Source organism: Zonotrichia albicollis, chromosome 21 (genome assembly GCF_047830755.1).
Source record: "Zonotrichia albicollis isolate bZonAlb1 chromosome 21, bZonAlb1.hap1, whole genome shotgun sequence".
Taxonomy (NCBI): Eukaryota; Metazoa; Chordata; class Aves; order Passeriformes; family Passerellidae; genus Zonotrichia; species Zonotrichia albicollis.
Genome location: NC_133839.1, coordinates 3,377,009 through 3,391,054, shown reverse-complemented (window position 1 = coordinate 3,391,054; position 14,046 = coordinate 3,377,009). Strand labels below are relative to the sequence as shown.

At 45.4% G+C, this 14,046-nt stretch overlaps 1 protein-coding gene across 12 annotated transcripts in view; it reads right to left on the bottom strand.

Moving 5' to 3' along the window:
- Positions 1-14,046, bottom strand: part of CACNA1B (calcium voltage-gated channel subunit alpha1 B) — a 316,045-nt gene that overhangs the window by 59,372 nt on the left and 242,627 nt on the right. For all 12 annotated transcript variants that reach the window (XM_074556297.1, XM_074556286.1, XM_074556287.1 and 9 more), the window contains 4 exons: positions 11,333-11,462; positions 10,339-10,398; positions 9,504-9,610; positions 994-1,090 (listed from right to left, as the gene is read on the bottom strand). In XM_074556297.1, the coding sequence (XP_074412398.1) occupies positions 994-1,090; positions 9,504-9,610; positions 10,339-10,398; positions 11,333-11,462 (394 nt within the window). The remainder of the gene's footprint in view (positions 1-993; positions 1,091-9,503; positions 9,611-10,338; positions 10,399-11,332; positions 11,463-14,046) is intronic.

Here is a 14,046-nt window from a genome sequence, read left to right as displayed (position 1 = left end):
CCCTGAAATCCTAATGGAAATCCCTCCGATCAACCCAGAAACCCTGATGGAAATCCCTCCAATCAACCCAGAAAACCTGATGGAAATCCCTCCAATCAACCCAGAAACCCTGATGGAAATCCCTCTGATCAACCCAGAAACGCTACATGAAATTTCTACATTAATGCTCTTTTTTAGAGAAATTTAGGGAGCATAAAACTACAATTATTTAAGCATGAATAGTGGGCTCAGACAAAAGCAAATCTACAGAACAGCTGACCCTTATTTTGATGTGAAAACAGAAGTTGTCTAACACATTTTCCCCTTTCCAAATCATTCATTGCTTTTTCCTCAGCTCTCACAGAAAACAGCCCACAAAAGGTATTGAAGAGTCCCCAAACCTCAGAAATTATTGAGTTTTGTTAACTCCTTCCACTCTTTCTTTGCAGGGCCTGGCTGTTCCTCCAATTGTTGGTGCTGGATGAGTAATCCCAGGCAGTTAAATTTATTGTATTTTTTAGATCAGTGCTCTAGGGAGAAACCCTTGAACTATGGATTCTTTAATAGAAAGATGAATAAATTAAAGCTTCTCCTATAGCAATGACAAATCTCTTTGGACAGCCTGTGGAAAATCTTGCAATATTCATGATAAATTCTCTAGGGAAAGCCAAACCCTTCCAACCCCATTTTCTCCTTTATCACATCAAAGACCATCCCACTTATGAACTGTAATTTAATTTATTTGCTTTTTTTTTTATTTGTAGAGGTTTTATTTTCATGTGGATTCACAAGAATCCCCAACATTATCCACAATGTTTGCAAAAGCACCCAAGTGTTTGACATTTGCTCAACATCTGCCCAGCTCTTTGTGCTCATCTGGCAAAAAGATTCATTGCAATGGAATAAAAGCAACAGAAACAACTTGGATTATGTGGGGTCCACCAGCTTCCACTCAGACCAGCCAGAAACCTCCAGAGAAGGAAAACTAAGGAAAAATTTGGGTTATTTTCTAACCTTTAGTTTTGGCAGCCGTTTTATGGTTTTCAGAGGCCTGAGCACACGCAGGACTCGCAGGGACTTGATGGTGTTGATGTCCTTGCCTTTGGTTCCTCTGCAAGGGAGAAAAAGGCACAAGAACAACAGAGGGAATTGTTTGCTCCCCAGGCCACTCACTGGGATATTTGTGGGCATCCAGGATGGTTTTGGTGGTGGAACTGGTTGGGTTTGGGGATGTTTTGATGTGTTTTGTGTCCATCCTCACCAGCGCTGCAGGCAGGATGACCCAACCTCACCTGGGGTGTCTCCAGCAGCACAGAGGAGAAGGATGGGGCAGGACAGGGTCCTGGCAGGGTTTAGCCACACGTGCTGGCCCAGCCACTCACCAGGACCTGGGGCCCTTCCCGCCCCAACTCCACACCTGAACAATGCTCCCAGTCAGGGCAGCAGCACCAGGACAGGAGGCTCAGCTCCTCCATCCCATTCCCAGCAGGAGAAGGGACAGAGCCACACAAGGTTCTTCTCTCCCAGCTGGATGAGGCAGGGGCTGTTTCTGGATGAGGCCAGGGGTGTTTCTGGATGAGGCAGGGGGTGTTTCTCCGTGCACTTCTCTGGCAGGAACATCGTGCCAAGAGGGTTCGGGAGCCTTCCTGATGAGGGACAGAGCTCTCCTGGCTGTCAGAGCCTGTTCCCTCATCCCTGAGTCTCCCAAGGAGGACATGCCACCAATCCCATGCAGGAACATGTAATATGGCAATATATTACATGCCTGGACCAGTGCTGGGGCAGCTCCCCACTCAGGCATGCAGGTGCTGTCAGTCACTTTTGGGGTTTAGGTTTTGTTAAAACCGAGTGCAAGGTTGAGAACGCTCCTCTTGTTAACATCAAGAGGGGTTTTAGGGCAAGGACAGAGCTCCTTTCTTCGTGCACTTCCAAAATAAAGAAACACAAGAAGACAACAGGAACATCTTCTTCCAACCCCATGGCAAAACAACAACATTCCCTTCATTTCATATGGAGTGGGAAATGGGATGGAAATCTGGAACAGAGTTTTATTCATGGCTGGAGATTTGGGTCTGGGACTGTGTTAAGGGAACACAGGTGGGAATGAAGAACATGTGGGACAGATGCTGACACACCTATTCTGGACATTCCTCTTCTCCAAGAGGGAAATAATGGAAGGACGAGAGGCACGAGAGACCCACAGAGGTTTGGGAAGAACTGCAAAGCTTCCCCCACCCTGCCCCACATCCTGTGCTGAGGGAGGAGCACCAAGAGTGGAGGAAACCACCCAGTTTTGTGGCTGGCTGAGCCTGCTCAGCCCTGGAAAGGGAATTTTTAGAAATCCAAGAACTCACTGCTAACCCCGTACTACTCAACAGTAACCCTGGACCAGAATCTCCAACCCAAACCCACAGCCCTGCCTCAGCTCCAGTCCCTCTGTCCCATCCCCAGGCATTGCAGGTGTCTGGAAATGCAGGAAGAGGGACACACAGGAATTCATGGAGGGCTGTGGGTTGTATCCCAGCATGTATAACTTGAGGAGAAATGTCCTTTCCACAAGGTTTCGTAGAAGTGGAGGAGAGGGGGAACAGCATGGACAGGTCCCCATCTTCTCCCTCTCTCATCCTTCAGGGCTCTTTTAGTGCCATTTTAATCCATCCCAGCTGGACCCTGATCACTGACATGGCTCTAAACCCAGGCACTGGATTTACTCCCAGAGCTACAGGACTGATTTAAAGCCACAAAATAACTACTAAATATTTTAAAAAATAATATTTGATTCTCATTAGAGATCTTCGATCTGCTCTAGATGAAACAGGCACTGCCAGCAGAGTTTTTTCTGCCTTTCTCATCAGGTTTTAGCAGAGCTGAAGGTCTGGCCTAGGCTTGGCTTTGCAGATTTGCTTTCAGCTCAGTGTCCCTGCCATGGTCACCTTGGTGTCACCAGAGCCACCGACTGACCTGCAGCTCCCTGGTGTGACCCTCAGCAGTGCCCTGGCTGCAGAAGAGTTTGTTCAGCCTCTCCAGGAGGATGGGAATGGCAGCAGGGAAGCAAAAGGGGAAAGGGGTCACGGCCAAGGAGATGCCCCAGCAGATCCCACCCCATCCCCTGGGCTGTCCCCTCTGCCAGGCCAGGCCAATCCTGGGGACAGCCAGGGGAGGTGGGAGCTGAGGAGGGCAGGGCTGAAGGAGGAGTGAATGGGAGACCCTTTGGGGCCATGTGGCATCTGGGGGCAGCAGGAAGGGAAGGGGGGGACATGGGGACAGTGAGCCCAGAGCTCTGCTCACTGCCCACCAGCCACAGCCACACTTCTGCTGTGCCCATCAGCACCTCCAGCTTTCCTAGAGAGAAGAGAAACCCTCTGCTTTCCTAGAGAGAAAAAGAACCAAGTGCCAAATTTCGTGGACCCCATCAAAGGCTTTTCTGGGCATCCTTCTCCTCGCTGTGGAGGATCCCCCTGGAGCTCCTGGAATGTGGACACAGAGGACACAGCTCTGCACTGACAGCAAAGCTGCCACTTGCACAGAGTTAAATACAATGTTTGCAACCTCCTTCCCAAATCAGCCCTGCAAAAAGCTCCCTGAGCTCTGTTTTCATGGCAGAGACTTTCCCCAGTACCAGAGCCTGGATCCCAGCTGGGTCACAGTGCCCACACTGCAAAGCTCAGCTCTGCTCCCCTGGGCTCACTCAGAACCCCAGAACATTCCCAGGTGGTGCTTTCTCCTGACTCCAGCAGACCCCAATTACCACACTGCTATTGTGCCAATTAACAACTGCACTCATGAGGCCTCATGCAAACAGAGACATTTCCCTGCTCTGCTCTTCCAGGACAGGCTCTACACCTGAAGGAAGAATTTCTGTGGGATTAATATTTCCAGGAAGGTTAAAGAGATGTGGAGCAGAGCAAATCCTGGCTCCTGCTTTTCCCTGGAATGGGAGAGGCACGGATGAGTGAGCTCAGAGGTGGAGGGCAGACAGCTCCAGTCACACAGAATTCCTTCTGCCTCAGCAGAGGACACTAAGAAGGGCTGACTGATTTTTTCCATTCAGGCACTTAAGCAAATAAAGAGCGTGAGCCAATTAAATCTTAATGGGATTTATGCTCTGAGCCATATAGAGAATCGTGAGGAAACAAAACAAATCCTATTGCTTGTCACAGTAAGGTCCCTGCTATAGGAAAAGCTTTTCCCGGTGCTCTGACCCAGAGTGATGCAAATTGCATTTTAATTAAAAGGATCCTCTGCAACTCTTCTGTCAAATAAAACCCTCAGGGTTGGGTTTGGGTGTTTTTAAAACCCTCTCTGCCAATACTGGGGTTTTTTTCCCTGCTTTCATACAAAGCCAGATGTCCCAGAAAATAAAAGGTCCAGATGGAGCTGGGACTCAGTCAAAAGGTGTATCCAAGCACACATCTGACCTGAATATTCCTCACAACAAAAACAAATTGCCATGGAAAGACAAGGTTTTAATTGACTGCAGAATAACAACTGCAACATTCAGGACAGCTGAATCTTGAATAAGAGCTAAAGAGGAGCATGGGATGAAGGCAGACAGCAAAAAAAAAAAAAAAAAAAATTGCATTAGATCATTTTTGGGTGCATTAGGCCAGTGCTGTTTTGTTGTTGTGTTTTCTGTGTCAGTTTGCTGCATGTTTATTTAAAACATTAGGAATTTTTTAAAACAGCTTTGCAGCGCCTTTTCTCCCTTTAATAAATAAAAGAGCCTTTAAAAATTCAGTGGTTCTTTCAAATGGAAGCTGCTTGTTCCTGTTGCTGCTGCCAGCAGCTCTGATTTCAGGTGACACAGACCCCTCGGAGTCAGGCCATCAAAAATTCAGGGTGAGGTGGAGCCTCTGCCTTCTGTGATAGCCTGGAATCCTCCTGGCAGAGTGAATTCTTCCCTTGAAGAGTAAATGAGGTCACCCCACCCTGCCCAAGCACAAAGCCACCCTCTTTCTGCCCTAAATCCTCTGCTTTCCTAGAGAGAAGAAAGAACCAAGTGCCAAATTTCATGGACCCCATCAAAGGCTTTTCTTGGCATCCTTCTCCTCGCTGTGCAGGATCCCCCTGGAGCTCCTGGAATGTGGGGACAGAGGACACAGCTCTGCACTGACAGCAAAGCTGCCACTTGCACAGGGTTAAATACAATGTTTGGAACCTCCTTCTCTGCAAATCAGCCCTGCAAAATGCTCACTGAGCTCTGTTTTCATGGCAGAGACTTTCCCCAGTATCAGAGCCTGGATCCCAGCTGGGTCACAGTGCCCACACTGCAAAGCTCAGCCCTGGAGCTTCCAGCTTGGCTGTTTGGAGGTGAAATCCTCTAAAAGAGACTCAAAATTCTTCTTTAAGCCTGGTTATTAAGATTTTCATGAATTGTACCTTGCCCCTCAGTGCCCACTGAGTCAGCCCCTCAAATAGTTTTGGTACAGAGATATCTCCATGTGGTTTTTTGACTCCCTGCCTTGGATTTCTAGTCTGTTCCTATCTCTGCTGAAGGAAAATCAGGATGGATGAGTTAAAATACATTTCACTGGATAATGAGCAGTAAAGGGACAGAGGGGGCAATGGGATGGGTGGAACATGGCTGGGTTGTCTCCACAGTGGCAAAGTGTGTGGACACAGGTTGGACAGGCAAAACAGAGCAGCAAGAGACAGGAAGAACATATTACCCCATGAAACTCCTAGAGAGAGATTCCAGCGAGGAGAAGACAAAGAAAGAGCAGAGTCAATGACAAACAGAAACATCAGAGAGATCCCCCAGCCCCTGGCCCATTCCCACCAAGCCCACGGGATAAACCAGCGGGGAAGGGAGGGCTCTGCACAGAAACCCCACATTTGTCACATTCACATTCTCTGGAAAATCCCTTCACCCAGGGTTTTTCTTCTGGGAAGCTGAGGAGCCTCAGAGAAAAGGAAAACAATTCTGATCTCATTTGCTTCTCCTGTGCTGTGCTCATGTGGAATGTGTTTGGAGGTTGTTCACCCACAGGTGATTGTTCCATTGGATTCTGCTGGGAGTTGTTTTCACTCTTTGGCCAATCAGGGCCAAGCTGTGTCAGGACTCTGGAGAGAGTCAGGAGTTTTCATTATTATCTTTTTAGCATTCTGTAAATATCCTTTCTGTATTCTTTAGCATAGTATAGTATTCTTTAATATAATATAGTATAATAAAATAATAAATTAGCCTTGTGAGAACATGGAGTCAGATTCATCACTCCTGCCTGTCCCTGTAAACACAATACACATTCCCTGCTGGATCAGCCCTTCCACTGGGAAAAACACATCCACATCTCTTCTCTCCCACTTTGGGAGGGATAACCTTGATTATTTGTTTTTCCCAAGAACATCCCGAAATTCTGAGCATCTCTGTTCCAGTTTTTTCCAGGCCAAATTTTTGCTTCTCTCCCTCAGCTGTTCCTCCCAAGTACATTCTGCACCTGGGGCTGAGAGATTTTGGTGACAAGCTTCCATGGGTTTTTTGTTTGCTTCCTTTTCCCTAAGGACTCAAACATGTCTGGGTGTTTGTGGCATGTTTATCTCTAGAAAAAAAAAGGGATTTCTCTTTGAAATGCTTTGCTGAATGGAAAACATTAGTTTATTATTATCAGCATCATATTGTTGTTCCCAGCATCACTCCGGGGGTGTTGTTTGAAATTTATTTTTTATTTTTCTAACCACAGAGCTGCTTCTAAAGAGCTGCAGGCAGAAAGAAAACCCACAGCTGCTTTGAGAGCTGGATTTTATCAATCTTGTACAAGTGACTGATATAATCTCAAATGCCTAAATTAACACAGGCTGCTGCAATATTCCAGAAGAGAGCATTTCAAGGAGCTTTGTTATTCCTGGGTTTTTAGGGGATGGGTTAATTCAGCAAGAAGTTGGTTCATATCACCTTCAGCAGACAGCAAGGAGGACAAAAACATGAATTAAATCCCACCTTGCATGAGGGAGTTGTGGGTTCTTGTAAACAAGGTTGTGACAGCCACATTAAATCCCATTTTTAGTGACCCTGAGGAGGGTGACAGGATTTGCTGGAAAAACCCAACTGATTGAACAACAAAGAGGCTCCAGGAGCTCCTTTTTGGGATTATCAACATTCAGCTGCCTCTGTGTGTCCATCTGGTTTAACCAAACCAGGAGCTGGGCCTAAGTCACAGCTCTCTACCCTGTCAGGACGCAGAAAAAAGCCATTTCTTAGGAATGACTGATTTTCCAGCTTTTGGGCTCCAGCAGGGAGGCTGCAGGCATTCCCTGGATTGGATGTTGCCTGCTGGAACGGGGATGGAGAGCAGGGCTTACAGAAAGCAGAAAAATCACAGAAGAAATTCAAATTTTCCCGAGTCTCACAAAGAAGCTTGTCTGGCTTTAATCTGGGAGACAGTAACTAGGCATGGTTTATGCAGTCCCTGGCTGTAAAACCCTGCTCAAGACTCACTCACAGTGGAAAATAAAAGCAGCTTGGGGCACCTATTACAAAGCACAGGCAGGGGATGTAGAAGTAATTTATTTAGAGGCTGATGAGGTGCTGTTAGATATTCATGGCCCAACATCAGCAACAGAAGAAAACCTGAGCATGAAAAGCCTCGGAAAGATTAAAAATTATTCATTTTAATCCATAACTCGAGCAAGGAAAATCTCCCTCAAAAGAAGATGGTGTTCAAAGAGATGATGTTGTAAAGGCAGAGCCTGAGGTTTGTTCTCACAGCACAGGAGCTGCTCTGAAGGGCTCCCAAAATGCCCCTTCTCCCATCAGCCTTGGAAGTTTGAATTCCTGATGGAAAAGGGAAATTCTCATGGACCCCCAGGCTTTGGGTTGTGTTGTTTTTTGTGATCATTTTACTTCCTTACCTCTCTTCAACTCAGAGGAGCTTTGTTAAATTGTAATGTTACTACATGGCTTTTTCAAGTTAAATTTTTGATCAACTCAGTCTGGCTTAAGTCAGTCTAGTTCTGAAAGATGTTCCACAGATATTTCATGTGCAGGGAAGTAAAACCCCACACATGTCTAGTCAAGCTTAAACACCAGCTTGGCTTTGGATATTAAATTTTAGGTGAACAGTACATTCACCAAGATAATTTTGCTTAGGACAGAGCAGTCAGCTCCTCCAAAAATCTGATTTTTATGAGGGACAAAATGTTTAAAGAGAGGAGAGCATCATCCCTTTGAAAACATTATGTTAGATATGATTTTCTCCAAGACCTGATGAATTTGGTGAAGGATCAGGCACAGCCCAGCTTTCAATATCCCCAAAAATCACACCTAAAATATCAATCCTGTCTCCTAAAATATCAATCCTTTCCATCCATTTTTTGATCAATTTAACTTAGAGGGGTTTTTTGTATTTATTTGTATTTGCACTGAAAAAAAAGCAGATCTAAACCACAAATCTCACAGCCTGGATGCGACAGCAATTTTGACACCTCAGAAAATAAAAAACTGCTGAGGAATTTTTTATCAGAAAGACAACGTTTTGTGCATTATTTTGTGCAGAGCTGAGAGAGTAGCAGGGATTTGGCTCTGCTTTAAAAATTTTTGCCAGTCTAAAGCAGCCCAAGCACGCTCCACAGCTCCCTGACAAAGGTGGATGCTTTTCTCATTAGCTGCTAATTCTCTTTAGCAAGTGAAACAATTTCCTCTCCTCTAATCGGGGTGTCACAAACCGGGCAGTGCGGGCTGCTGAACATTCCCCTAATTGCTCAGGGCTAATTTAGCAGAAGATTAAACTGGTCAGGTCCCTCTGCCTGCTTCCAGGTCTCTCCCATTGTTTCTCAGCAAAGGATTTGCAAACAACAACCCGAGTGGAAAATTTCTTCCCATTCTCCAGCTCGGCTCCTGAAGGATGGAAGGAGCTGCATTGCTCATCCTCTGGTTGTTTCCAAGGAAAAAGGCTCAGATGAAAAGTTAATCTTAATTTTTAAGGAGTTGTTTCTCTGTGTTTGTTGCTCAAAATCCTCCATGACATGAAAGAAGAACGTGGGGTGTTATTTAAAGGCAAAAATACAGAGCTGGGTTTGAGGGAGGGAGTGAAACTCAGTGGAAGTACAGAGAGAGGAGAGAAAAGGAGAGAAATAGCAAAGGTTTGTGAGCCAGAATAAATATCCACAATTCTGGAAAGAAGGGTTTGCCAAGAGTTCACAGGGTTATCAGCTGATTTCTTCAACTGTTTTCTCAAAACACTTCAAGATTCTCACGATCACTGACTGGAGACACTGGACTGCCACAAAGTGTTACAGTGAGTTCCTGAAAAGAACTGGCCAAAGAGTCACAAAAATCTTGGCTTGGTGTTTGAATGAGCAGTGAATGGACCCAGCCTAAAGCTGGCAGGATTTTCTCCAGATTCCACAACACAAATATAGCTGGCTTTATTCTTTTCTTCCCACCCCCTGGAAAAAGGGCAGGAACCGAACATTTCACTGAGAAATGGAGCCACAAACATCACACAGCCACTGTCCCTGTGCCAGCCCCCTGCCCCCTCTGTCACTTATTCTCTGGAATTTGGGAATTTGGAGGAAAATGAACTTACGAGAAGGCAAAAGCCACCAGGGCCCCACTGACCACAATGAAGTCCAGAATGTTCCACAGGTCACGGAAGTAGGAGCCAGGGTGGAGCAGCAGCCCCAGGTCAATCATCTGCAGAGAAAACCCAGCAAAGGAAGAGTTTTAATAAAACATGGCCCAAACCCACCCTGCCAAGAGGCAGGAGAAGGTTCTGGATCAAAGCACCCTTCACAAATTGCTGAGATACTCGGCCAAGCTGCTCCTCTCTAACAGGCAAGAAAACTCTCCCAAAAATGAAGCTCAAATTAACAAACCACAACCAAAAGCTGTAGAAATGAGAGCTCTCACTGCTCCCCAGGATTTTTTCCCACACACATGCATTAATCCTGGTTTTATTCTGCATCTCTTTTGCATCTTGCTCTGACAGGAAAACCCCCAACTCCTGCCTTACCCCAGCAGTGAACCCTGATTTTATGGAATTGTGCTCTCTGGGAAGTTACTGCCCCATAGTTTTGACAAAACCTGTCACCCTACTGAGCAAAAAGATAAATTCTCAGCTTTTTGAAACATGACAAACCCAGAATCAGTTGTTATTAATATTCCTTCCAAAGGGAAGAATCAAGAGTGTCCCAGCAAGGTCTGTCAGCTCCTGGTTCTTCACAGATTTTATCCTCTTACACAGCCACAGCTCCTAAAGATATCCTGATTTTCTTCCATAAAATAGGAGATTTAGGCCAGGAGAGCTGCTGCATCTGATTGTGAAAGCTGCTCCCAACTCCATCCTCCCCACCTCTGTCCTGTTCCAGCTTCTCACAAATAAATCTGAAAGAGGAGGTGAGAAAAGTTGGAAAAGTTCTTACCTTGATCACCATCTCAAAGGTGAAGACTCCTGTAAATATATAATCCAGGTATTTCAGAGCCTAAGTAGGAAGGAAAAAGGTGTGTTAGAGAAGGCCACACACTGAAATAACCTGCACATGAGCAAGGAGTAAAATACCTCATCCAGCAATGGTCTGTCTGCTGGGATGGACAAAAATCATCTGGTGGGAGGGTTGCAGATAATTTAGGCATAAACCTGAATAATCTGATTTAAAGCAGCATTTTCCCAGACCTTGCCACACTGCACTCAAGGCTGGCTCCTGCATTTCTGACAGGTTTACCAAGGCAAAAGGGTATTTAAAAATGAAATTTTTGAATATCCTTTCCTAAGGATTTTCAAGGTCCTTAGGATCCTTTCCCTGTGTGGAATGGGGTGCCAGTTTTGCCACATCAGCCACACAACCCCTGATTTCCAAGCTCTCAGGCTCAGATGTGGCTGAAGCAGCAGAAAGGAGCAGGAATGTGAGCATTTTGACAGTGAAACAAAGATAACTGGAGTGTGTTCCCAAAGGCAGCTCTAATTCTGCATGGCCAGCACCTGCAGAGATGGGAATGGACACACCATGAGCTGGGAGGAGAAAAGCACCTGAATTCTGGGAGAAGAAAAACACCTGGATTCTGGGAATTTTGGGAGAAGAACAGCACCTGGATTCTGAGCATTTTGGGCGGAGAAAAGCGCCTGAATTCTGGGCATTTTGGGAGGAGAAAAGCACCTGGATTTGGGAATTTCGGGAAGAGAAAAACCAGCTGAATTCCGTGAATTTTGGGAGGAGAAGGGTACCTGGATTCTGGGAATTTTGGGAGAAGAACAGCACCTGAATTCTGGGAGGAGAAAAGCACCTGGATTCTGGGCTTTTTGGGAGGAGAAGAAGCACCTGAATTCTGTGAATTCTGAGAGGAGAACAACACCTGAGTTCTGGGAATTTTAGGAGGAGAAAAAGCACCTGAATTCTGTGAATTTTGGGTGGCACTCACGTCGTTCCTGGGAGACTCAGCCTGCACAGGGTCCTCTGCAGCCAGGGCGATGCTGCTGAGGGCGATGACGATCAGGATCACCATCTCGAAGTAGCGCAGGTTGACGATGTAGTGGAACAGGCGGCGGATCCTGCGGGGACAGGAGCACACCAGGGGTCACAGGGAGGGGACAACGCCACAAACCCAGCAGGGGCAGCACCTCTGGGACTCCTGCTGTGATCATGGGGAGAGGAATAGCGGATTTGTCTCTGCGAACAAGCTGAGGGTTGTCGCAGACACCTTTTTATGAAAAATCCTTTCCTTGGGATTTTTCCTCCTGAGAAGCTGAGAGGCCACAGAAACAAAATGTAAACAATGGTTATCTGCTGCTGTGGAATGCAACAGATGCATCTGTGATTGATCTCATGTGGTTGTTTCTAATTAATGGCCAATCACAGCACATCTGGCCCAGAGAGAGACTCCAAGACAGCTGCCTTTGTTATCATTTCTTTTTATTCTTAGTTTAGCTAGCCTTCTGATGAAACCTTTTCTTCTATTCTTTTAGTATAGTTTTAATGTAATATATATCACAAAATAATAAATCAAGCCTTCTGAAACATGGAGTCAGATCCTCATCTCTTCCCTCATCCGAAAACCCCTGTGAACACCAGCACAGTGGGTCTGCTGGTAGATAAAACCAGCACTAGGAGATAAACAAATGATTGATGAATGGAAAAAGATATTTGCTTTTACAAATAAACTTTAGGTTTGCTGATAAACAAAATTAGATATTGAACGATGAAAGAAACAATGGGGAAGAAAAATCCCTAAATTCAGTAAGAAATAAAAATTAAATGGGAAGGTTATACATTAGAGGGGAATCTTTGGTATCAGGTGTTTTGGGAAATCTGAAGCTCCCAAATACCTCAGCCAATGGGGAAAGAGAGAAGGGAAATGTGGCTGGGAAATTGGGATAAAAAGGAGGCTGCATCCTCCAAAAATGTGAGAGATCCCACGGGAATGCCCCATGGCCTCTCCCTTTATTGGAATAAAGTAAAAGGACTCCTCTGTCTCCTTTTTGGACATAAACCTCTGGTGTTTGTGGATTAATTTTCCTAACAACGGGAAGGAAATTAAAAAACAGGCTTGAAATTCCAGTTTGCAGCAGATCTGTGGTGAGAGATAATAAAGGGAGTTCAACATCTTGCACTGATCTCTGCTCCCTCTGCAAGGCAGCAACATCCATTCATCTCCTTATCTCTTGATCTATTTATCTCCCTATCTAGTTATTTCTCTATCTATTTATCTCTCCACCCATCTGTCAAAGGAGCACTGAGAGCTTTCAAGCATCCACACTCAATTCTGCAAATTATGTTTATGGCACTCCCCCGTCCTTCTCCCTCTGAACTGCCAGGTTTACGCCCCGTGAGCTCAAAACAAGGTTTGAAATCCTTTTAGTGTCAACTAATCCCTTTAAAATGTTGAGACTCTCAGCTGAATCTGCCTTTGTGGCTCTGAGTGTTCCTCCCACCAATTTCTCTCTGCCTGCACTTTACTCCAACTCTCACTTTACAGCACAAATACTTTACAGGAATAGATTTGATTACTTCCACCTAATCTTTTTATTCACAAATTGTGTCCAAGGAAAATGGTAAATGCTCCCATTTCTAAGCAATCCAAAAGTCTTCACAAATTGCAGCTAATAATTCCTTCTGACCACAATTCCCAAATCCTTAATTGCACACAGAGCTCTGCATTTGCACCATATTTGTCAGCTGAATAAAGGACTTAGCCTGAGAATCAAATTATAGATTTAACTTGCCAACAACTTTGTTATCTGAGAATGTATTTCAGCTCCTCTATCCCATTTTCTCTAAGCAAATATCTGAGCAGTGAGAATTAAAGTCTATTTTTCACATCTACTTACATACTCCTTTTCTTTGGCTTGCTAATGGATTCAGAGTGGAAAACGAGTTCCAAATACCAGGGAAGCAAATGTGATAGAAAATAACCTGGAGAAAAGTGCTTTTGTGGACCCCTTAACTGTGGTTTTCAATCTGCCAGGAGAAGATGATCATCTCCATGCCCTGAGAAGCCACAGAAGTGAAAGGCAACATTTCCAATACCGTTTGTAGCCATAATTCCTGCATCAAACTCAATTCATCAAAGCAGTAACAAGCCCCTATTTTTAGCCCCTCACTGTTCATAACCAGCAGTGAGATGTGGGAGCATTTGTGAACTGCCAGTGGGGCTTGAGAAATCACTTCACAGCCCTGTGTGCTCTAAGAGGGTGGTGCCACTTGGGGAAAAAAGGAATTTATTTCTGCTTCCCTGAGCTGTTTTCCCCTCTGGCAGCACCTGGGTCATGGATCCCAGCAGGGCTTGGAAGGGAGATGGCAGCACTGGAGTGGGAAAAAGCTTCTGACCCCAGAAAGAGCTCTCAGCTCTGTTCCCAGCAAACAGAACCCCTGGGGGATGCAGCTGGCTCTGCACCTTGCCCAGAGGACAAACAAGCTGCTGACATTCCTGGAGTTTGGGCTTTGGCTTGGTATTCCCCCTTGGATTGCTTGTAACACATTTTTTCTGCCAGTGAACTTTGTTTTTCCAATTGTCTTTCAGCACAGCTCTTTTTTTCTTTTTATTCCTGGGGGGATGTGAAAGCTGGAGGAAGCTGAAACAACAAAGAAACGGAAAGAACCCCCAGATCCTGAGGCTCACAAGGTCCTAGCTGGGAT